The sequence below is a fragment of the Panicum virgatum genome, chromosome 8N (genome assembly GCF_016808335.1).
Source record: "Panicum virgatum strain AP13 chromosome 8N, P.virgatum_v5, whole genome shotgun sequence".
Taxonomy (NCBI): Eukaryota; Viridiplantae; Streptophyta; class Magnoliopsida; order Poales; family Poaceae; genus Panicum; species Panicum virgatum.
In genome coordinates, this window is record NC_053152.1 from 6,927,639 (window position 1) to 6,952,344 (window position 24,706).

Genomic DNA, 24,706 nt, shown 5'->3' on the forward strand with positions numbered 1-24,706 from the left:
AATGATAATGGGAATGGAAAACAGAGGAAAAATTGAAAACAACAAAAAGCTAGAGGAAAAAGTGAAAACAACAAAAGCTAGGCACACTTGTAGTGTACCAATCTTCAACCTAAGTCCGAATAACAATCATTGATAATTGCTCCCCGCGCATCCCACGCGGTGATACCGCCGCTACGGCGGCTGGTTATCAGCTGGAGAAACCGAACCTCTGCCGCCTATACGGGACTAAACATATGTTCCCGCAGAATCAGCCCCGAAATCCCGAATCGGCGCGTTCCTTATGGGCCGGCCTAGTGGATGTGGTTCCCGGGCCGCGTTACTCGTTTGGGCCCAGTGAAGCCGAGCTCGACATGGGCTTGGGCCCAACGCAGGCTGGTCGTCTTCTCCGTGGCGTGCCTTGCGCATGGCGCACCAAAGCCGGGGAGTGTCTCCTGTCCTGTGTCCTTTGTCACTCCCTCCCCGCTTTACGCTCTCTTCCCTCCGTCCAAACTTGCCACCCGCGGCGCCCTTAAGACACACGCACGCATGCACACTCCCCTCCCTTCTGAACGAAGAACAGATCAATCGAGAGAGACCAGTGCGTGCGTGCATGGATGGAGGCTTGCTGCCGGGAGAGATCCGTCAAGGTTAGCGACGAAGCGAGAGGTAACTGACTAAATCGATGCTGCACTGCATGCCTGTGGATTTGAGTAATTGTTTGGTTCTCAGATTGATTTGATTTGGTTGCCGGCTGCCGATGGATGATTCTGCAGAAGGGGACGTTTCCTGGGGAGATTTGATTTGCATGAGCTGATCGGAGGAGGCAGGATGGCGCTGTTCGACCGGAACCAGCGGCAGCGGTCGCCGTTCTGCTCGACGGCGACCTTCGTCGCGTTCGCCGCGCTGTGCCTCCTCGGCCTGTGGGTGGCGTCCTCGCCGGAGGCCGTCCCGGCGGCCATGTCGCTGGCGTCCTCGGAGAAGGCCGCCGCCAGGGCCGACGTCAAGGAGGAGGACAGCTCCATCGACGCCACCAACACCGTCAAGCAGGGCAGCGCCAACGTCGTCGCCGAGACCACCGCCTCGGCCGGGGACGCCAGGGGAGACCAGGCGTCGTCGTCCAGGGACCAGACGTTCGACGACGAGAACGGCAGGACGGAGGGTGGGGAGCTCGTCAAGCCCGGGAGCGGCGGCGGCGACACGGACGCCGCCGCGGGGAAGGGCGCCGAGGAGGCTGCCGCGGAGACCGACGCTAGTAAGGACGCGGGTGGCCTGGACGCCAAGGAGAGCGCCGAGCAGGCGGCGGCGACCGACGCCAAGGAGCGCGGCGCCGTGGCGGGCCGCGGCACGCCCAAGAACCTCACCTTCGAGTTCGACGACGAGAACGGCAAGATGGACGGCGTCGACCTGGTGAAGGACGACGGCAACAAGACCCGCATCTCGGAGGAGAGCGCCAAGGTCGAAGGAGCCGCGCTGACGGTGAAGCCGGTGGGCAAATCGGCGGCGGCGGCGGCCACAGACACTGACGCCGCCAGCACGACGGCGTCCACGACGAGCTCAGACGAGGAGAAGAGGCAGGACGGCGGCGAGCAGCGGCTGCCCGCGGCGGAGGCCCTGCCGACCGTTCAGGCGGAGCTGCTGACGGAGCGCGCGGCGCAGAACGGGTCCTTCACGACGCAGGCCGCGGAGTCCACGGAGGAGAAGAAGAACCGCGCCGAGACGAAGAAGAAGAAGGGGAAGAAGAAGGCGGCCGGCGGCGCGGCGTCGGCGGCGTCGGCGGCGTCGGCGTGGAAACTGTGCAACTCGAGCGCCGGCGCGGACTACATCCCGTGCCTGGACAACGAGGCGGCCATCAAGAAGCTCAAGACGGACAAGCACTACGAGCACCGGGAGCGGCACTGCCCCGGCGAGGCGCCGACGTGCCTGGTGCCGGCGCCGCCGGAGTACCGGGACCCGATCCGGTGGCCGCACAGCCGCGACAAGATCTGGTACCACAACGTGCCGCACACGGGGCTGGCCGAGTACAAGGGGCACCAGAACTGGGTGAAGGTCTCCGGCGGGCACCTGACGTTCCCCGGCGGCGGGACGCAGTTCAAGCACGGCGCGCTGCGGTACATCGACCTGATCCAAGGCGCGCTCCCCGCGGTGGCGTGGGGGCGGCGCAGCCGCGTGGTGCTCGACGTCGGCTGCGGCGTGGCCAGCTTCGGCGGCTACCTGTTCGACCGCGACGCGCTCACCATGTCGCTGGCGCCCAAGGACGAGCACGAGGCGCAGGTGCAGTTCGCGCTGGAGCGCGGCATCCCGGCCATCTCCGCCGTGATGGGCACGCAGCGGCTGCCCTTCCCCGGCGGCGTCTTCGACGTCGTGCACTGCGCGCGGTGCCGCGTGCCGTGGCACATCGACGGCGGCATGCTCCTGCTCGAGCTCAACCGCCTGCTCCGCCCCGGCGGCGTCTTCGTCTGGTCCGCCACGCCCGTCTACCAGAAGCTGCCGGACGACGTCGAGATCTGGGACGAGATGGTGAAGCTGACCGAGGCCATGTGCTGGGAGATGCTGACCAGGACCAAGCACACCGTCGACGACCAGGTCGGCGTCGCCATCTTCCGGAAGCCGGAGAACAATGGCTGCTACGACAAGAGGACGCAGAAGGAGCCGGCGCTGTGCGAGCCCTCCGACGATCCCAACGCAGCATGGTAATCGCTGCCTAATTGGAGAAGAAGACCGATCGACGAATGAGCCATCCCATTGATCGATCTTGTTGCATTGCATTGCAGGAACATAAAGCTGCGGGCGTGCATGCACCGGGTGCCGGAGGACCCGTCGGTGCGCGGCGCGCGGTGGCCGGAGCTGTGGCCGGCGAGGCTGGGGAAGGCGCCCTACTGGCTGGACAGCAGCCAGACGGGCGTGTACGGCAAGCCGGCGCCGGAGGACTTCGCGGCGGACCTGGCGCACTGGAGGAAGGTGGTGCGGAGCTCGTACCTCGCCGGCATGGGCATCGACTGGAAGACCGTCCGGAACGTCATGGACATGCGGGCCGTCTACGGCGGGCTCGCCGCCGCGCTGCGGGAGATGAAGGTGTGGGTCATGAACGTGGTCACCATCGACTCGCCGGACACGCTGCCGGTGATCTACGAGCGCGGCCTCTTCGGGATCTACCACGACTGGTGCGAGTCCTTCAGCACCTACCCGAGGTCCTACGACCTCCTCCATGCCGACCACCTCTTCTCCAAGCTCAAGCCCAGGTATGTTGATCGAAGGTGCAAGCATGGTGTTGATCGAAGATCAGGTTGATGAGCACGACGACGACGACTCGATCTTATGTTGCGTGGCAGGTGCAAGGTGTTGCCGGTGGTCGTGGAGGTGGACCGGATCCTGAGGCCGAACGGCAAGCTCATCGTGCGGGACGACAAGGCGACGGTGGACGAGATCCAGAGCGTGGTGAGGTCGTTGCAGTGGGAGGTCAGGATGACCGTGTCCAAGAACAAGGAGGCGATGCTGTGCGCGAGGAAGACGACGTGGCGGCCCACGGAAGTCGAGACCAGATGAGAACTGACCTAGCCGTATGTACACACACACGTAGTGCGTTGTCGTTCTTTCAGAGAGCTTTGTAGAGGGTGATCTACTGATGATCTACATCTACAACAGTACAACTACACTTGGTGCTGCATCTAGCATTGCGATGACTGAAGAAAGAGAGCTAGATGATGATGCTAGCTGGGGATTGTCGTAGGCTTTTTTCGTTACTGTTTTTTTTGGGTGTTTTTATATATGGATGTGTTTAGGGTCATGCATGTATCTACCTTTGACATGGGACTTGAGAGTACGTACATACAGTGGCGCAGCTCGCCTAAACTTTTAGGTGGGGGCAGACATTTCCTCTCTGGTGGCGCCGGGCCGCCGGCACACGACAATATGCTCGTAATTACGGTTGATAAAGCCAATTACGACCATCCATAACCACATTGCATTATAAACAAAACTCTTCTTGCTCTTTTCGTACAAAAATAATACTGAAAACTTGGTGTGGACGGGTGTTAGAAGCTATATATCAAGTGAGCATTGATAATTTTTTATACTAGACAAAACCTCGAACACCTTGCGTGTATGAGAGACAAAGAATTAAATTCAACCAAATTGCATGCCAATCGACATAAGAAACAAATTGCACCTAGCCAATGGCACATAAGGTCAAATATATGTGTAACGTAGGTGAAGTTGACTTGGCCCATTTCCAATCACAAGTGGAGGAAGGATGCAAGATCGAAACTTACGTACAGAAGGAGGGATCTTGCCGTCGGTGTTGACATAGAATTGCGCCAACACACCCGAGTGCGCTAGAACGCGCGAACGATCGTCAAAACGATCAACACCAGCAGTTCCCTGGGTGCACCGGTCTGACCGGTTCCGCCGACTGGTCTTGTCTGTGCAGAGAACCACGTTGAGCCTAGGAACACGAGCTCGGGAGGGACCCCATCGGAGCTCGCGCAGCTAGGGTTGCCCTGAGGTCGGCAAGGCCACTCAGAACGCCTTCGAACGTCACCGGGACGCGAGAAGAACAACAATTAGGATTTGGAAAAGGCTAGGGTTGAGAGAACAAAAAGTAATGTAGATTGATTTGATTCGATTGGGAATACCTCAATCGGCCTTAGCCTTTATATTCATAGGTTGGAAGTCGTACCCCTTTTCCAAGTCGGTTTACATAAAGATTTCAACAATAAAACAGCTCCTACTCGAACTAGAACTGGGCAGACCGGTCTTACCGGTCGGCCCGACCGGTCGGCCTCTGAGCCTGCCAATTTTGCCCGTCAACATATGCCTCCTGCTTTTTGGTGAGTTTCATAAGCCAAAAAGCAAGAACTACTCTGATATACATGTTTTACACAGAACATACATGCCTAAAAATAAAACTAAAGGCGATATCCACTGCCGGCCGTCTTCACATTCATGCACTTTGCCACATGCTGGGATAATATTTCTTCAAGTACCTCCCATTGATAGCTCTTGGTAGACGCTCACCTTGCACTGTCTCTATCATATATGAACTCCCAGAGATAACCTTGATGATATTGTACGGCCCTTTCCACCTTGGCGACCATTTGCCAAACTTATTGCTTTTCATCCCAAGAGGCAAAATAGTCTTCCAAACCAGATCTCCAACCTGAAAAGATTTAATTTTTACCTTCTTGTTGTAAGCTCTGGCTACCCGAAGCTTGTCCTTCTCAATCTCCTTTTAAGCCTTCAAATGCTTGTCGGTCACCTCATCAATGTTATCCATCATCAAGTCATGGTAATCAACAGCGAAAATGTCATTTTGTTTAGCCAATCTATAAGCGTCCAGATTTACCTCAACGGGTAAAACGGCCTCTTGACCATACTCAAGCTCAAAAGGAGTAACTTTAGTAGCACCATGTCGAGATATACGATGAGCCCATAATGCTTCAGATAACACTTCATGCCACCTCCTATAATTTTCTTCTATCCTCTTTTTGATAAAGTTTGATCAATATCTTATTACTTGACTCGGCCTGCCCATTGGCCTGAGCATAGTATGGAGATGAGTTGAGCAATTTAATCTTGTAAGATTCGGCAAAGGCACGCACCTCCTTTGATACAAATGAAGAACCTTGATCCGTCGTCAAAGTTTGTGGAATGTCGAATCTATGAATAATATGCTCAGTAATGAACTCAATTACCTCCTTATGTGTCATATTTTTCAAAGGAATTGTTTCGGTCCATTTAGTAAAATAATCCATAGCAACCAACACGAAGCGATGCTCCTTTGAAGATGGAGGATTAATTTGTCTAATGAAATCAAACCCCCAACCTCGGAACGACCATGGTTAAATGATAGGATGTATTAACGCAGCGGGTACCAATTGCAAATCACCAAACCGTTGATATTCTTCACACCTTTTATAATACTTGAAGCAATCAGACATCATGGTAGGCCAATAAAAACCGGCTCTTCTAAGTAACCACTTAATCTTGGGAGCCGATTGATGAGTACTACAAATGCCTTCATGAACCTCACCCATAGCAATTCTGGCCTGATCCGCATCCAAACATTTGAGAAGGAAATCTTCGGCAGTTTGACGATAAATCTCATCGTCAATTAAAATACATTTGAAAGCTAAACGCCGAATATTTCTCTCTGCACAACGACCAGGATCTATAAAATAAGATATAAGAGGCATCCTCTAGTCTTGACCTTCGGCCGTGATGATTAAATCACCTTTTAGGGCCGAATTGGAATCACTAGCAGCATCACCGATCAGACCAGTGTCATCGACCGGTCGGACCGGTTCATTCAGAACCAGGAACTCGGCTTTTGTTTGCATCGGCTTGCGAATGTTAAAATATTTTTTCGTAACATTATAACCAGATGCTTGCTGAGCTAGAGTATTTGCCTTTCCATTCTCTTCCCTCGAAATATGTTTTATAATAAATTCATCAAAGGAAGAAATAATATCAAGGTATTTATCAAGATATGCATTTAAAGAACCATTATAGTATTGGCATACCTTAGATACTTGCTGCACCACCAGAAGAGAATCTCCAAAGGCTTCAACATATTTCACGCCCATGGATTGCAAGAATTCTAAGCCAAATAGAAGCGCTTAATATTCAACTAGGTTATTTGTGTATTCTTCTTCCAATCGGTTTGAAAACTCAAAAATAGCATTATTCGGAGAAATAAGAACATCACCAATTCCTTGACCATCATAACAAACCGATCCATCAAAGTACAACTTTTATGGTGTGCAAGTAATATAGCCGACTTCTAGATCATGCTTGTCATTAATCCGCTACAATTTGGCATCTCATAGATTTCAAGGGTTCACAAGCCAAATCATATTCAACCAGAGCGAGCCGACCCAAGTCGAAGAAAAGACGGGCCGCAAGCTGGCCCAATTCACTTTGAGCCCGAGTGCAAAAAACATGTTTTTCGTTTTTATTTTCTTTTTCCCGGCGCAGACATGCGAGCCCACCGGTCAGTGACTGCCGCTGACCGACATGTGGGCCCACTGACCATTGACTCATGCTGACATCAACAGAGCCCCGCCCCCGGATGACGTCATGCTGATGTCATGCTAACATCAGCATGCCACGTGGCACGCCCACTATTTTTTTTGTTTTCTGAAAATCATTTATTAATTTCAGAAATACTTTTTAACTTCAAAAATTCATAATAAATCCATTTTAGCTCCAAAAATTATGAAACCAATTTCATATTTTTTTTCTAAAAATATGATCTACACATTAGAATAGGTTTTGGGTGCCATTTAGATCTTATTTGAGAGCTTTGTGCATATTTGTAGTTTGACCCCTATATTTATACGTATTTACGAATAGGACCCGCCACCGAGGAGCTGACCGAGGACCAGGAGTACCAGGAGGCTCAGGAGTTCTACGAAGAACCAACAAGTTCACGCCCATCTATTTTTTCGACTCCCATAGTCATCGCATGTTTTGATCTGCTACGCTTTACTTTCTGTTGAGTGAGAAACTGCATGGCCCCTTTTACATACCTGCCCTTGACCACCTACTCTGCCAGTATATGATTAGGAGACTATGAGTGTGTACAGTTTGAGATATAGTCTTGGTGTATGAGCTACTTATGAAGGAGACGGTGGATAGGTGATGTCGCGGGGACGAGCAATGTAACTCAATCTCGGATCGAGGGCTGGGGGCATGTGTTGGGCATGCCCTGCGAGTACCTATGGCGGGTACGAGAGTTCCTAGTTCGGGGACGGATCCTTCGGGATCCAAGATAGCGTAGGAAGGAGATGGTGGGCCATACCTGTAATGGGTGCCAGTTGCGGACCGCTGTGGCGGAAACGCGTCGCGACGAAGATGCTCGTTTCGGCAAGTAAGGACCGAGTTGGCTGAACCTGGTGACAGAACTTTGATTGCGTGCACAGCACTTATCCTTTATGAGGAAGGATCTAGTCCGGACTAGCTATGTGCGGTGCCGAGCCTGTAGGAGGATAGAGATCTGTGCGGGGGAGGGCCAGTGCTGGCGTGAGGGGGTGTTGGCCCTCATTAACCTCGACACAACAGGGAGAGGCTTTGCAGTCCCGGGACGATCTCTCGAGGGAGATCGTACCCAGAGCCGGGAAAGCAGGATGGCGGCATTAGCCGTTAGTTTTGTGACTTTAGACCGGTGTTTCGGTATCCGGGAGGGTTATTCCAGATCGGCTACGATTCGAGTGGGTCCAGGTGTACAACCCCTGCAGGGTGTAAAACTATACGTATAGCTGCGTACTCGGATATGTATGATTCTCGATCCGGCTTCACTAACTAGAGTAGGGTTACTATATTTCTACCTCCCCATAGTTGAGTCTTCTTGCAGTTGAGGTACGAGGAGAGGGAGTTCTCATACCGACTGAGTGAGTGAGTGAGAGTTTGAAGGAGAATGGTCGGGAGTCCGGGATGCCGGAACAGCCCGAGGTGAGGAGAGATGTGTTTTTGCTGAAGTTATTCTTGCATAGGAAACCCCTGCCTTTCCTTGGCTACTCTTTATACATTTGCATCCACAAAGCTTGCATGGTGACGTGAACCTATCCCGTCCTTGGGGATAGCTTGGCAAGATGCAGGATCCGAGGAAGAGTTCGAGACCAACAATGATGGTTGGTATGAGTAAAGCTAGGGGTACGCGCAAGTCTGCTTGTGGGAAGTGGAGACCTGAAGATGATGGCCTAGAAGACTAGAACCGCTTCCGCTTTTGTCTGAACTATGAATTCAGCCCTATGGGCTTGTAAAGTGAGGAAACTATGAAACTCTCAGGAATTATGTAATAATTAAACCTATGATTGTACTCTTTAAGTGGTATGACTTCGATGTTGCCTAAAATAACGATTCTGTATGTGATAGCGTCTAATCCAGGGACTATCATGCCGATACAGGGAGTCGAGTTCGCTATACGAGAACCCGGTTCGTTTCATCCGTCCACGTTGGAACCGTGCCCCTAGGCTAACATTTGCGGGGAGAAGACAGAGGAACGAGCCTCGACGCGGACTCCTGCGCCCTCGGCAGGCGGTCGCACTGCAGGCTCGACGCAGACACTCACCGGTGCGCTCGGCCGGCAGTGGCCTGGCTCGCTCGAGGAGGACGCCTGCCCGCTCAGGCGGCGACGCCTCGGCTTGCTCGATGCAAACGCACGCCCGCGCGCTCGGCCGACGACGGTGTGGCTCTCTCAACGCCATCACCCGCAAGCTCGCTTAGCGCCGGAGATGGAGAAGACAGAGGAAGAAGAAGAGATGTTGTGGGGAAGAAGGCTGAGGACTGGGCCCCTTATATCAGTGAGTGTGAGATAGAAGAGGAAAGGGGTAATTTTGTCCATACGGATATACGGTATCCACCGTATGTCTGACACTGGGCTCAAATTGTTTCGAGGCGTATATGATGGCGTATCTCAAATATGTGTATAGTTATAATGGCAGTGATATAGTTTCTTGAGTAGTAATGGTGTACTTAGAAAACGAAAGAATTATAATGGCACAAATTAACTCTAAAATTAAGTTATCAAAGAAATTATATGATAGATTAATAAGGAGATAAGAAAAAACCTTACTAGGGCCTAATTGTTAGCCATATACTAGTAAAATGTACGTGTGGCACGCACGTATTTAGAAAATATTTTAAACTTATATTGTATGTTTATTGTATTTTACAACACTGCCTTGGTGCCCTCAACGACAGCATGTGTTCGATGAGGAAAACAACGAGGCTAGCGGACCGTGTTCGTAGTGTGACGAGATGATAACCTGCAGGAGAGCTTCTCCATGACCGAGGAGAGCTTGACGAGATCCGTTCAGGGATTGAGATGGGGTGCGACTGACAGACGGATCCAGTGTGGGGGTGTGTAATTTAAGAAACTAATTAGATTTAATTTATTTATAGTTTATTGAGAGAATCAACTATATTGTGCAAGCACACGCAGCTTGGATCCACTCTAGTCTTCCTGGTTTCACCATGATCCGAGTTTGATGCAAAAGACAAAAAAAAGTATTTTTTATGGGCGTGTGTAGCAATTTTCTTGGCGTGTCTGCTAGCCTCTGCATGGCTGCCGTTGCCGCAGCTTCCTTCTGCTTCTGCTTGCCTTCATCCAGCGCGCACCAGCCCTTTTGCACTGCGCGCTTGCATGCTCGCCCCTCGCACCCTCGCTAGCCCTCAGCGCCGCTCTCGCTTGCCCGTCGCTGCCTCTGCTCACCTCCGCGCACGTTTGACCATTGCTCGCTAGCTGCACGCGTCGCGCGAGCCGCTCGCCATCTGCCGCTTTCCGAGCATTGTGCTGCTCGCCGCAGCCTTCGCACTTGGCATGGGCCACTGGGATCCGCCTCCTACCATGGCGTACAGGCCCTCATGGCAGAGAGAGTCCTGGTGCGGGTCGGTTTGACTTAGGAGAGTCCTAAGTTCGAGCGATAACGGACGGAGAGAGTCAAAGAGAGGACGGGTGGGTAAGCGAGGTATCGGTGAAAAAATTAATTAGATTTGGGCAGAAACACGCTCCAACTCGCGGTTTTTATGGGTCTCCACTCCCCTCACCTTCCCTGACCCTGACATATGGGTCCGATGTGAGAGGTACGCGTATCCAGTTTGAGTGAGAAATGTTTTCAATTGTTTTCGATCTTTATGGTATAGATAGATAATAGATTGCTTCATTCAATACATTAAAATAATTTTTTTGATAAATTTTAAATTCTAAAATGAATGCTTTTAAAAGAAAAGGAATAATTGAGAAATTGTTGATGCAAAGCGCGAATGGGCCGGGCCGTTAACTACCTGGACCCACTTAGCAGTGAACTCATCACCTGCTGCCGTGCTCGTCCAGTGCAGTCAGTTTCCATTCCTCCAAGCTAATCTCGATCTGGACGCCTGAGCCGTAGCGGATCTGTGGACGTCTCGCCGGCGGGCGATTGCCAGGGGGAGGCGATGGACCCGCCGCCGCCGCCGCCGCTGCCCGACGACGTGCTCGCGGGCATCCTCCGCCGCCTCGCGCCCCGCGGCCTCGCCGCGTCCCGCTGCGTCTGCCGGGCGTGGCGCCGCGTCGTCGACGACCGCCGCCTGCTGCGCGCCGACCTCCTCCCGCGCTCGCTGGGCGGCATCTTCCTCAACCTGAACGGTCTGTGGTTCACGCAGTTCCTCGCTCGCCCCACCATGGGCGCCGCCGTCTCCGGCCGGCTCGACTACACGGTGCCCGGCGACCCCGACCCCGACCGCCTCCCCGTCATCTACGTCCGCGACCACTGCAACGGCCTCCTCGTGCTCGATCACTGCGTGGTCAATCCAGCGACGCGGCAGTGGGTGCTCTTGCCCCCGCGCCCGGAGGACCTGCCCCAACCCCCACCTCCGGGCATGCATGCTTGCACAGACGAGTACCTCGTGTTCAACCCCACCCTGTCGCCCGACTTCGAGTTGTTCATAGTACCAAGTGTATGCGAGGTCGACAACCAATGTGAGGAATCTGAATGGCCGCCGTCCACACTGATCCTATCTGTGTTTTCATCAAAGACCGGTTCCTGGGAGGAGAAGGCATTTTGTCGGCATGGGGAGGCTGCAGGATTGTTACCTGGCATGCGGTCAGTAAGATCATTTTTGGATCATCAGTGTGGCTACTGGCGAGAAGCACTCTATATATGCTGCTCCAACTGTTTTGTTATGAGGTAGGTAACAACTTCTTAAGTGTAACGAACATGGCACCATTTATGCCATTTCGAGTGATTTTGGTGATCGAATGACAACACAACACTTGGACTAATATGATTGTTAAGATGATCATTCTCAGACTTTTAGGATCAAGTGATGACAAAGAGAAAGAGAAAATAGGCGTAGCAAGGCCCGAAGGGCAGCCCCTACGGGGGTTCCGCTACCCGGTTAGCGGACGGGGGTCGAGGGGGAGCCGCCCCTCGCGGGTCTCAGGGCAGCGCCCTGAAAGCTCTTCGGATCAGGAGCACCGGAAGAACCGACGCCAGGGGCACCGGTGCATCCGACGCTTGTCGGAAGAACCGACGCTACGATGTTTGGTGCAGGAGGAAATCGAAGCCAAGTCAGCCTACAGGCACCGGTTGAACCGACGGGTCAAAATGGGGCATCGGTGCATTGGCCGTCCTTTGTTCCAGAGGCGATGTCAGTGCCCAGGAGAAGTGTCTTCAGCACCGGTTCAACCAATGGGGCATCGGTGCATACCACCGGTGTAATGACGTCAGCGTCCAGGAGAAGATTCCTTCAGCACCGGTTGAACCGGTGAGGCATCGGTGCAAAGCATCGGTTCAACCGGTGGTCTCTGCGTTAGTCGTCAGGAGTCCAACGGCTACTTCGTGTTATGAGTGACCGGATGAACCGACGCTACCCTGCCAAGAGGCATCGGTTCTTCCGGTGGTACGCAGATTTTCAGCTAACCGTTGGAGCAACGACTACAAGACTTGGTGGCCTATATATATGCCTTACCCCGGCCATTTGAAGATTGCTGGAGTTGCTGGACATCCCACACACACCCAAGAACATCTCCAAGCCATACAAAAGCATCAAGATCATATCCTTAGCCCTTAGCACACTTTGAGAGTGTTGTGTAAAGGATTAGCTCTTAGTGAGTGAGTTTGCAAGGCTTAGAGCCTTTGTGCTGTGGTTCATTAGTGAACCAAAACAAGAGCTTGGTGCGCCGGCACCTTGGAGCGTGGAGCTCGCCGGCAACGTCATCGACCCTCCGACTTGGTGTGGAGCGGCGACGACACCTTTGTGCGGGGGACGTGGAGACCCCCATCCTTTGTGGAGAAGCTCCTTAGTGGAACCCGGGGCCAAGGTGACCGTGATTGTGTTCACGGAAGAGACTTGGTGGCCGAGTAGCAATACTCTTAGTGAGTGCTACAACAACGTGGATGTAGGTGTGCCTTTGTGGCTAACCGAACCACGGGATAAACACCCGCGTCAAGAGTTTGCTATCTCCTATCCCGCTCTTTAAGCTTCCGCATTTCATTCTAGTAATTTGTATGCCTTTACTTTCATAGAATAGTTTCTTGATAGGAAAGGCTATAGGTTGCTAAACTCTTTTGGGATAGGGGTTTTACACTAGAACAACCTAGTTGCACATCTAGATAGCTTGTTTTAGTTTAAGCTTTGTGCAAACTAGTTGAAGCCATAGGTCTAAGTTTTTATTAGTGCCTAATTCACCCCCTCCCCCTCTTAGGCTAGAGCACCCGATCACTTTCATTAAGCATCACCATTGTGTTTGTGATTTTGAGCTTTACAATAAGATCATTTTTATCTATTTTTTTTATTGCAGGATATCACTGTCAGACAACACGTATCGAGTAATTAGATTGCCCATAGAAGATGGAGAATTTTATCTAGGTAAATCAATCAAGGGGATATATTGTGCATCATTAGTCCAGGGGGGCCAACTTCAGATTTGGTTCCTTAAAGACCATTGTGGTCATGATCAGACGGAGTGGGTGTTGAAGCATGATAGAGACATTTTCCCCATCCTGCCAAATCTGAACTATGATGAACAATGTGATGGGCCTTGGATCTTACAAGAATTTTACTATTGGCGACATGAACAACATTCTGATGAAGATACCGATGTGGAGGACACCGAACCAATTGTGGAAGAGAAAATGGAAGAGAAATTTTTGTGGGACTCTGACAATGATAATGTTCTCGAACCAGGGACTAGGAGCAATGATTCTTACATTGTTTTCCTTGGATTTCATCCTTACAAAGAGGTTGTGTTCTTGAGTGATAAATTTGACAGAGTGTTAGCCTATAATTGGAGTAGCTCAAAGCTTCATGATTTGGGCAAGGTTTTCCCAAAATTCTATATTGAACGTGACCTTCAATTCCACCATCGATTAGTAAAGGCATCTTTCCCATACACTCCCTGCTGGTTGGGGGAGCTTCCTGAAAAACTAAATTCTCAAGCTCACCAGATTGAAGATTAGAATGCACTTGCTGCAAGCTAAGAATGGAAGACTACTCTTGTCCGACCTTCTTTTTGTATTTTGTATACATATATGATTGTACCTTGTAAACTAAATTTTCATACCTCCAGTTTAAATTTCGTTATTTTCCCTGCTGTTAACATAAATCTATCCAGAGTTTTGCTGCTACATCGACCATGGCTGTGAGACCTTGATTACTTTTCTGTCATCTGCGATGTGGGCTGTTGAGGAATGTTCTATTTTGGCGTGTAGATATATACTGATTTGCTGACTGGAAATTGTTGGCCTGTCTCGTTGAGTAGGGATGTGGGCATGTGCTCCTTGCTCCTGTCCTGCATAATATACTTTTCATGTATGCCGCCGAGTGGAATTTCAACTTGTCGAATCAATGGGCAGAGTTACATTCAGTTCACTGCAGAGGAAGACACTGTTATTACAATGTGCTACCATTTTTAACGCCGTGTCTATTTATCGCGCGTGCGGGTGGGAGCCGTCGCGTCGCGGAAGGCGCCGGCGCCCCCTGTTCATCTTCTTCCTCGAGCAGGGTTGGGGGACGGCCGCCGGCAGGGTTGCAAGCTAGGGAAAGGGGAGGGTTGGCCGGGGAGGGGTGGTAGGTGGGCAGAGCGGCCGCCGCCGGCCGGGGTGGTGGAGGGCGGCGGCGGCCTTTAGGTTCCGGGTTGCCGGGGCTCCATTGGCCACCGGACCTAGAGGAGGGGGCCGGGGGTGGCGGCGGCCCGGCCGGCGGAGGGCGCGGTGGTGTGGGAGCGCCGCCGGCCGGGCGGAGCCGGACCTCCGGTGGGCGGTGCCGGAGGCGGGGGCGAAGAGAAGACGACGCGGCGGTGGCTAGGCGGCGCGGTGGCGGGCTCGGTTAGTGTGGCGGCGGTGGAGGCGGCGGAGGCCGCCGGAGCCGGGGGCGGCGCTCGATTCTGCGATTGGACGCCTTCCAATCGCAGAAGGCGATGAATAGACGCTCCCATTTTTCCCGGCGGCGGGGCGGCGCTCGATTCTGCGATTGGACGCCTTCCAATCGCAGAAGGCGATGAATAGACGCTCCCATTTTTAACGGTCTGTCTCATTCTCACATTTTCTTTCTGCATAAGTTGCATTATTTGAGTATGTTCTGCCTTGCCAGAAACTGCTGCTTAAAGATGCTTGTGGTGATTCATGTGAATAAAATATGGTCCTCAGACCATTCTTGTATGGTTTAAGTTTCCTTATAATAACCTCAATTAGCTATTTTGTTGTAATAACCTCAATTCATTAGTATGAAACGCTCGACTTGCTCAATATTAATCATTATGTTTAACCGCAGTCATCTGGTAGTCATGTGATGTCTTTCCCTATGTTCATTATGGGCCATACACACATGAAACTTATCGACGACTGAATCTGAATGCCTGGTTACTAGCAGCACAAAACTCTGCTTTCTAACTTTTAGTGCCTGACCTATATAGCAGATAGGGATGAAAACGGTACGGATATTTTCCATCCGTCCGTTTGACTGAAGGGTTTAGAGAGGTTTGCGCGTAGAAACGTTCAGAGCATGTGACAGCATCGTAGTGACGAGAAAGCATTGCATGGAGGAAAATAGCAAACCTTGTGCAGAGGGCGTCCTGGTGCAGAGACCCCTGGCACTCCTGGCATCGAGTCCATAGCCTCCCAAAGAGCATCTCCAGAGGTCAGAAAGTGCAGGTGTCAAAATTCAATCCGAGTAATGAGCTTCGAGGTATACTGCTTCCGAAACTGAGAAGCATTTCGGACTTCGGAATCTATACCATTTGCTACTGTTTTGCAGTATAACTCTGCTCCTCGTCGTCCCTTGCAATGTGAGCAGAGTGTCTTGACTACCAGAACTGCAGGGTGAAAATGAAGTAAACTATTAGGTCTTCGATGCATTGAGAGCTATGTTTTTGCATCTAGGATGTATTACAAGAATCACCTGATAAACAGCTTTGCATCCAAGGCAAGTCAGTTGTTTCTTTGCAAACTTCATTATCCAACTATTTGAAGGAGTCGAGATCGAAACAGATCTGGTGTGACTTCCATGAAGAATTCTTTGCTAGCGTTCTTCAAATTTGGCTCAAAGATCCGCAAAAGCGGCTGATGACTTGCAGAACGTAGTGAGTCAGAAATTTTAATGACAAGGTATATATAGGCCAGAAGCTTAAAATATCAAGGGAAGCATTTGGAACAAACCTTACTATAATTTGGTTCTCAAGGTAATATCGAGGATCTATGGGGATAACTAATCACAAAACAAATTACTGCTACTCGTTCCATTTTTATGTACATTTCATATTAGGTTTGTCCTAAATCAAAGTTAGCCAACTTTAATCAAATCTATAGAAAATATGGTAACAACAATACTACCCAACATATGCTCTATCAACATATATATTTTATAGTGGAGTCAATAAAATAATTTTGATATTGTAATGTTATTACTTTTTTTTATAAATTTGGTTAGAGCCAAATTTGATTTATGGCAAACCTAATATGACATGTAAATAAAAACAGAGAAAATACATAAAAGCACGAGGGGGGCAGGGGGGACGATGAAGTTGACGAGATTCCACTTTATTAGCAATTATTGTATTCTCTATTACAAATTTCCAACTCGATCTATATGTTTTGCGTTTATATATTGTATATAAACGCAGCATTATTGGAGCAAAATAATCATCGTTCTTGAAAGGAAACGGGTGCTCGTAGACTAAGAGGAGGAGGGGGTGAATTAGGCAAACTAAAAACTTTAACCTCAAGCTCCAACTACTTGCACATAAATTAAACTAAGATCATGCTATCTAGATGTGCAACTAGTGTGAAAATCCTCATCCCAAAAGAGTTATGCAACCTATAGCCAATCCTATCAAGATTCTACTCTAGAAAGTAAAGACAAACAAGGATTGCAATAAGTAAATGCGGAAGCTTAAAGAGGAATGAGACAACGCAAACTCTTGTGACACGAGAATTTATCCCGTGGTTCGGTTAGCCACAAAGACACACCTACATCCACGCTGTTAAAGCACTCACAAAGAGTAATGCTTCTCGGCCACCAAGTCTCTTCTGTGAACACTCACAGTCGCCTTGGCCACGGGTTCCACTAAGGAGCTTCTCCACTGAGGAAGGGGGTCCCCACGTCCCCACACAAAGCTTGTCGACGCCGCTCCACACCAAGCCGGAGGGTCGTTGACGTGCCGGCGAGTCACCAAGACTCCAAGGATGGCCGGCTCACCGAGATCTTCTTGTTGGCTCACTCAAGAACCAGCCACAAGGTACAACACCTTGCTACTACACTCACTCATGAGCTATCCTAGCACTCTCACTTATAAGGATGTGCTAAACCTAAAGGATTTGATCACTTTGCTCTTTGGTTGGTTTGGAAATATTCTTGGATGTGTGTGGGTCTTCTCTGAACTCCAGCAACTCCAAAATGGCCGAGGAAAGCCATATATATAGCCCTCAAAGTTAACTAGCCATTTTAGAGCCGTTAATCTTTTTCTGCATAGGGCTTCGGATAATCCGACCAGGTGGCTTCGGATCATCAGGTTACTCACAGCCCGAGTGTAGCCGTTGGGTTTTCAAACTGTGAAATCTGCTGACGTGGAAGGCTTTACTCCGACGAGTGTCGGATCATCCGGTCCTTAAGGAAATTCTTCTTCTGCGCCACCAAGCACGCCACAAAGACTCCGACGCCTTTGTCCGACGTGGCGTAGGTTGATCCGGTCCTTAAGACAGCGCTTTGATCCCCCCAACATGCTCTCTGAAAAATCACCCGAGGCTTGCTCCGACGTGGCACTTTCCTAGCATCGGATAATCCGGTCTCTCTTGCATCTAAGACTTGGACCCTGTCAGAGTTGATCCGACGCTTCTTGATTTCCCGCGTCGGATAGTCCGGCTTCTTGGGTCGGATAATCCGACCTGAGGGTGTCGGTTTATCCGAACCTTCTCTGTTTTCTACTTCATCTTTGCAAATGTCCAACTTGCCGCAGCGGTCATTTGAACACTCCAAATATATTCTAATCTCTGCATTTTCACTGCATCTTGATATCTCTACGGTAGGTTGGACACCTCGTCTCGGCGGTGCATTGGACATCTCGTCTTGACGGTGCATTGGACGTCTCGGATATGACTTAGACGTCATCCAAGGGATCTAAGAAATCCTACAAGTATGATCTTGTAAACTCGTTAGTTCCAATGATTGTGTTGTCATACGATCATCAAAATCACCCGAAATGGTCTAAATGGGGCCATATTCGTTACAGTTCTATATGTTCAGAGCACCTAAAACAGTTAAAATTGGTGCTCTGCCCCATCAAGATTACTGACGATTCTTTTTCGAAACAAAGACTACTGATTCTTAACCCCTTTCCTGTTGCGCGGCGAGTCCAAGCACGAGAGCAAGCACCCGAACAGCACGTCCGCGGCCGCCACGCAGAAGCCCCGTGCAGGGCAGGCGCTCGCCGGCTGCTGCTGCGCCGCGTCGCGTGGAACGGGCGCCGCTGGCTGGTGCTGTCCTCCTCCCAGGTCAACGTCCACGAACTCGCCCTCCTCCTGCACTCCCGTCGGCAGCGGTGGCACCGCAGCCGGGGCGGCGGTGGCTGCTGGCTGCGCCATCATCCTCCGATCTCGTCGAGGACGAAGAAGAGCAGTGCAATCGTCGTGCGAGAACGGGAGTTCGTTGATGGCTTCAGCTATGTAACCTACCTGCCGGTTTTGCTGAGTATAAAGCCGTCGTCGCCTCGTCGGAGGGGGGACAGTCTGGCTCTCCGATTCCGACCCCGATTAGAGCTGCCAGAAGCGGGTTGTCGTGTGAAACGAGGCTGTCGGAGTCGTCTCTTCCTAGTCGATTTCGAGTTTGGAGTCGGACACAGTCAGATCGATTCGTAATGAATGCACAAGAAAGAAATACTTTTTCATGAAAAATCACTACCGGACCGGCCGACTTTGCCGAGTGTTCGAATACAATCGGCAAAGATCCTTTTGCACTCAGCAAAGAGTTTGCCAAGTGTGACACTCGACAAACCAGGCTCGGTAAAAAAAATGACGGCAAAGGCACACTTGGCAAATATTTCAGATCCGATAAGAAAACAACTTTTAAAAATAGCAAAAAAATTTATTTTTACTCAGTAACCACACCAGTTATCCAACGTCATCAAGTCGGAAGTCGCGCTATTATTTCACGTTAAATCGCGCCACTAAGCGTCTAGATTCTGTTTCGATTCTCCAAATATTATACTAAATCGAGGTTAAATTTTTTGTTTGAGGCCCTGAATAAATTCAAATAACAAAAATTTGAACTACAAAGTTTCATAACTTTTCGAGATCTACAACTTTGATGTTGTAAGTTTTTTGATTCGAGGTAATTCGCAAAATTTGAATTTCAAATTTGAGAAATTCAAACACATATTCGAGATACTAAATGAATTCAAATTAAAAAGTTGTGAACTACAAAGTTTCTTAACTTTTCTAGATCTACAACTTTGATGTTGTGAGTTTCTTCATCCGAGATTGTTTGAAACACTCCAAAAATCCTATTTTAAAATTCGTTTGAGAGGCTTTGCCGAGTGTATTTTTATGGCAATCGGCAAATCACAAATAAAATACACTCAGCAAAAAAATTAAGCAAAAAAAATTAAAAATACCAAATGGATCTGAAAAATTACCAAAATTTTAGGTTAAGCAATATATGTTGTCTATTGTCTATACACAAAGTTTTGAACTCAAACAACAATTCGACCATCAATTTGACTCCAAATCTTATCGGATCCTTCTCAACTCTACGATTTTTCTCCGGAGATCTATCGGTTTGTAAGCACGTACGTGACAAAGTGTGCGAAACCTCCTCAATTTTTCCCAAAACTTACACCGGTGACTAGGCACCGGTCTATCCGGTGACACCACGTCAGCTGTCAGACACCCAACGGCTACCCCATGGCGCAGAGTGACCGGATGTACCTGTGTTATACCTTCGGATACACCGGTGCATACGCAGAAAGTTGGGTAACGGCTCTAAACGGCTACTTCGACATGTAGGCCTATATATATGCCATGCCCCAGCCATTTGAAGTTTGCTGGAGTTCAAGGAAGTCACAAACACACCCAAGAACATCTCCAAACTATCCAAGAGCTTAGCACTCATATCCTTAGCCCTTAGCACACTTTGAGAGTGTTGTGTAGAGGATTAGCTCTTAGTGAGTGAGATTGCAAGGCCAAGTGCCTTTGTGCTGAGGTTCTTTAGTGAACCAAAAGAAGATTTCGGTGCGCCGGCACCTTGGAGCTTTGAAGGCTCGCCGGCACGTCATCGACCCTCCGACTTGTTGTGGAGCGGTAACGACAACATTGTGTGGGGGATGTGGAGACCCCCATCTTTGTGGAGAAGCTCCTTAGTGGAACTCGGGGCCAAGGTGACCGTGATTGTGTTCACGGAAGAGACTTGGTGGCCGAGTAGCAATACTCTTAGTGAGTCCTACAACAACGTGGATGTAGGTATGCTTTTGTGGCTAACCGAACCACGGAATAAACACCCACGTCAAGAGTTTGCTTTCTCCTATCCCTCTCTTTAAGCTTCCGCATTTCATACTAGCAATTTGTGTGCCTTACTTTCATAGAGTAGTTTCTTGATAGGAAAAACTATAGGTTGCTAAACTTTTTTAGGATAGGGGTTTCACACTAGAACAACCATACACATCTAGATAGCATATTTTAGTTTAATTTTGTGCAAATTAGTTGGAGCCATAGGTCTAAATTTTAAGTTGCCTAATTCACCCCCTCCCCCTCTTAGGCTAGAGCGCGCTACCGGTCCTTCCACGCCGGATCTGGAGGGGAGGACCTGGGAGGCCACCGCGACGCCCTCCGCCACTCGAGTCGCCGCCGCACCTCGCCCCGCGCCATGGCCGCCCTCCGCCGCTTGAGTCACCGCCGCACCTCGCCCCGCGCCATGGCCGCCCTCCGCCGCTTGAGTCGCCGCCGCACCTCGCCCCACGCGCCGCCGCTCCTCACAAGCAGAGGAGGGACAAGTGGAGGGGCAACAACGGAGAGGGGTGGAGCACCGCGCCGCACGCGGCCAGCGGGGATGGAGGGGTGCGGCGCAAGGAGGAGGAGGAGGAGAGAGGGAGGCGGTGGCGGTGGAGGGAGAGGGAGGAGGCGGCAGGGGCCGGGGAATGGAGGCGGCAGGGAAAGGGGGGTAGGGGGTGTTAATATAGGTAGGGTTTAGGGTTTAATGGGCCAGATTTGGGTTGGCTTTGCCGTGTGCCCAATTCCGGCCCACGGCAAAGTTATATTTTTCAAAAATTATTTGAAATATATTTAATTAGTTAAATATAGCAAATAAATACAAAAATATACTAAATTTTAACATGTAGTACCACACGTCGTATGTGAAGAGTAGAAAAACTTTCGAAGTCGAACTCAAATTTGACCATCACTTTCACTCCAAATCTAACCGCATCCTTCTAAACTCTCTGAGTCTTCTCCGGAGATGTTTCCGTTTATAAGCATCGTATGTGAAACAATTACGAAAACTACTCAATTTTTTACCACCGCCTCCGCATATGATATAACGAGATATTGAGAAATCTCATGATTTTCAGACTTCATTTACTTTTTTAAAAATTTTAAAATCTTTTGGGGACACGTTCGTGGGTGTGTTTCCTGGACAAGATGTTGAAAATTTCTTTTCATTTCATTTCACGTGTAAAGCCTCAAACCGGGCTAAATAACATGAATATCAATTTTCACTCATTTTATTCTATTATTTGAATCACTTCCTGTTCAAATTTGACTTAATTCAAAAAATTGCTTGAAATGCAATTAATTAGTTAAATATAGCAAAAAAATTAAAAATATAGCAAATTTTAATATGGAGTACTATATGTTGTATGTGGAGGGTAGAAAAAATTTCGAGGTAAGAACAGAAAAAAAATTATGACTTTGCCGTGTGCCGAAAATAACACACGGCAAACTATTTACTTCACCGTGTGCCAAAGAAAACACACGGCAAAGTATTGGCTTTGCCGTGTGCCAAAGAAAAACACATGGCAAAGACTTTGCCGTGTGCCAACACACGATAAAGCATGGATTTTGCCGTGTGTTTTTTTTTGCCGTGCGTTTTCGTCGTGGCACACGGCAAAGTGTGCCCGACAAAAAACACGGTAAAATTCTAGGCACACGGCATTCTAGTGATTTCCGGTAGTGTTGGGGTAGAAGTGGTTTCTTTCATTGGTAGCAAACGTCCATAATTCCAAGAATAAAATAGTCGTACTATTATTTTTTATGCCTGAAAATTCAGTATGTCGCAGTGCATGCCAGTCAACTCGAGAATTACTTGGGAAGAACAAAATCAAAGTGTACTCTGTGTCAATCTCTCGAAAAAAAGTGTACTTTATGTCTGTCCCAAGTTCGAAACAGAAGAAGTTGTTAAAAAACTGAACTTTTTACACTAACGATTCGTTAAAGAAAGTAGGGATGAAATTAAGAAGATAAAAGCAGCACCACATAGAGCGCATTAGATGTTGGGTAAGGCCCCTGGAACGGCAAGACTGATGTTTTAACTGAAAAGGCTAGGAAATTTTGTGCTCTGTGTTGTGCGAAAGCGGCGCCAGGCTAAGAACAACAAACGATCCATAGATTTCTGTGGTTGCTAGGCTGCCAGCAGTAAGAAGCACTCGGCGGCGGCGGCGGCGGCGGCCGTGGACCAAACCACAGGGGCAGCGCCAGGGCCTGCGTGTACGGACGGTATGCCGAGCTTACCGGAGGCGACGCCCATGGAGGTGATGAGCAGCGATACGAACTCTGCGCCGCCCTCATCTTCAGCAACGGCCTCTCCGGCCACACCAGCTACTACGGGCTTCCCGGCAGCGGCGGCCTCCCGCGGTGGTGCAGGCGTTTAGTGCTAGGCGCGAACAGGTGGTCGCGGAGACGCGGACGCATACCACTATTCCAGGCGTAGAGCAGCGAGGATCGTTCGGAGGCGGCGTCAGCAGTTCTAGTGTTCTACAACATGAAAAAATAATGGGGAGGGGATGTAAAGAGACAGGAGCGAATAACAATCCGATAAGCAAAGTATGGCCGGCGGGTACGGTAGACGGTAAGAAAAAAAAACTGTTTTGGGGCACAAACATCTTCTAACATTTAGTTTCTATGGGTCTCTACCCCCTCCCACCTCCTTCTGCCCCGACACGCGGGTCCGACGTGAGGGGTATGGCGGGCCCGATTTTTGTGAGAAAAGTTAGTATAGATAGATATATAAAGGCATCTTGGAGGGCTCCACGATTCCAAATGAGTGCCCATATTTTGTTTAGCATTGATAGATTCTTTTTCTTTTGAAAATATATGCACCAAGTATTCTATTCTTTTTGGAGAGACGACGTACACTATATTAGCGGAAAAGAAACGTTTGGCCGGCGTGTTTTCCAAGCCTTTCCATGTAGCATGGATGGAAAGGTTATAATGACTTTCATTTTACCCATGGACCAAATATCTACTTAGATGACACATCACCAAATCAAATTTTGGGGAAAAAATCAGAGAAATATAAATCAATTTCAACTTGAGCGGATTAGATCGAATAGCTAGGATTGAGAGAAGTTAGGGAGAGCATCTCCAGCAGTCTCCATTTCCTCTATAAACTATATATCAATATCGGAAAAAATATACTCCAGCAGCAGTTTCCCTAATAATTATTAGATTGTCCCAATCACTACTACAAAACAGGGCTTTGTTCCCATACATTTATCCCGGCTATGTTTGAAACCGGGACAAATAGAGTCTTTAGTCCCGGTTCTAAAGTCTAGAACAGGTGAAGAATAAAAAAATAGCTTTTGTCCCGGGTGAACTCTCCAATTAAAAATAAAAAGTCATCTTTAATCCCGGGTGAAGTCACCAACCGGGACCAAATGTTTTAGTCCCGGGTGGTGACTTCACCCGGGACTAAAGGAGACTTTTTAGTCCCGGGTGAAGCGCCCACCCGGGACAAAAGCGAGTCCCGCATTTATTTATCTGCACAGCGCCGCTCCTCTGTATCTTTCTCTTCTCCCTCGATCCAGAGCTTCTTCCGATCCCCTTCCTCCCTTCCTCCCACCCTCACTACCTTAGCTCTAGCAGCCACCGCCGCCGCCAGCGGGGCCGGCCAGCCACCAAGCGGGCACGGCCCGGCGAGCCGCCGCCAGGCACCGGCGCAGGCGGGAGCAGCGACGACACTCCTCCGCCCATGACCGGCGCGGGCGGGGGTCCGGTGAGGCGTGACTGCCCGGCGCGAGCTCGGAGGGGAGGGAGGGGTGGAGCTCGACCGGAGCTCGGTGGGGAGGGATGGGTGGAGCTCGGGCCGTCGGGCGGGAGCGGTTGGAGCAGAGCTCCATTGGAGCTCGGGGTGGAGTGCGGGCGGAGCTCGGGGCGGAGCGCGGGCGGATCCAGGGCGGACGACCTCCGCGGCGGCGGTGCGGCAGACCGAGACCGAGCCGCAGGAGGCGCGGCCAAGCCCAGCGAGCGGCGGCTTCGCGTGGCCCGCTCTAGCCGGCTCCGGCTGGAGGTGCGGCCGGCGGCCAGCTACCCCCGGCGGCGGCCTTGCCAGGCTTAGTTTTTTTTTCTTTTTTTTTTCAAATATGTATATATGATTGGGATTGATTTGTGAATGAATCTTTTGTGGTTGTGATTGATTTTGTGATTGTATTTGATTTTGTGATTGCATTTGATTTTGTGATTGTGAGAAGCTCCCCACGTGCGTAGACGAGCCGAGCCCTACGTGTGCAGACGAGCTATTTTTTTTTAATGAAAAATCACATTTGTCCCGG

General features: G+C 50.0%; 2 protein-coding genes across 2 annotated transcripts; both read left to right on the forward strand.

The window, feature by feature from the left end:
- Positions 1 to 807: 807 nt before the first annotated feature.
- LOC120685689 (probable methyltransferase PMT26) lies at positions 808 to 3,522 on the forward strand. The gene is made up of 3 exons (XM_039967740.1): positions 808 to 2,669; positions 2,751 to 3,218; positions 3,309 to 3,522. The coding sequence occupies exons 1-3, from the start codon at positions 808 to 810 to the stop codon at positions 3,520 to 3,522; spliced, it is 2,544 nt and encodes an 847-aa protein (XP_039823674.1).
- A 7,291-nt stretch (positions 3,523 to 10,813) lies between these two features.
- On the forward strand, positions 10,814 to 14,056 carry LOC120685690. Its single transcript, XM_039967741.1, has 2 exons — positions 10,814 to 11,642; positions 13,259 to 14,056. Exons 1-2 carry the CDS (start codon positions 10,912 to 10,914, stop codon positions 13,914 to 13,916), a joined length of 1,389 nt encoding a protein of 462 aa, XP_039823675.1. The 5' UTR covers positions 10,814 to 10,911; the 3' UTR covers positions 13,917 to 14,056.
- Positions 14,057 to 24,706: the final 10,650 nt, after the last annotated feature.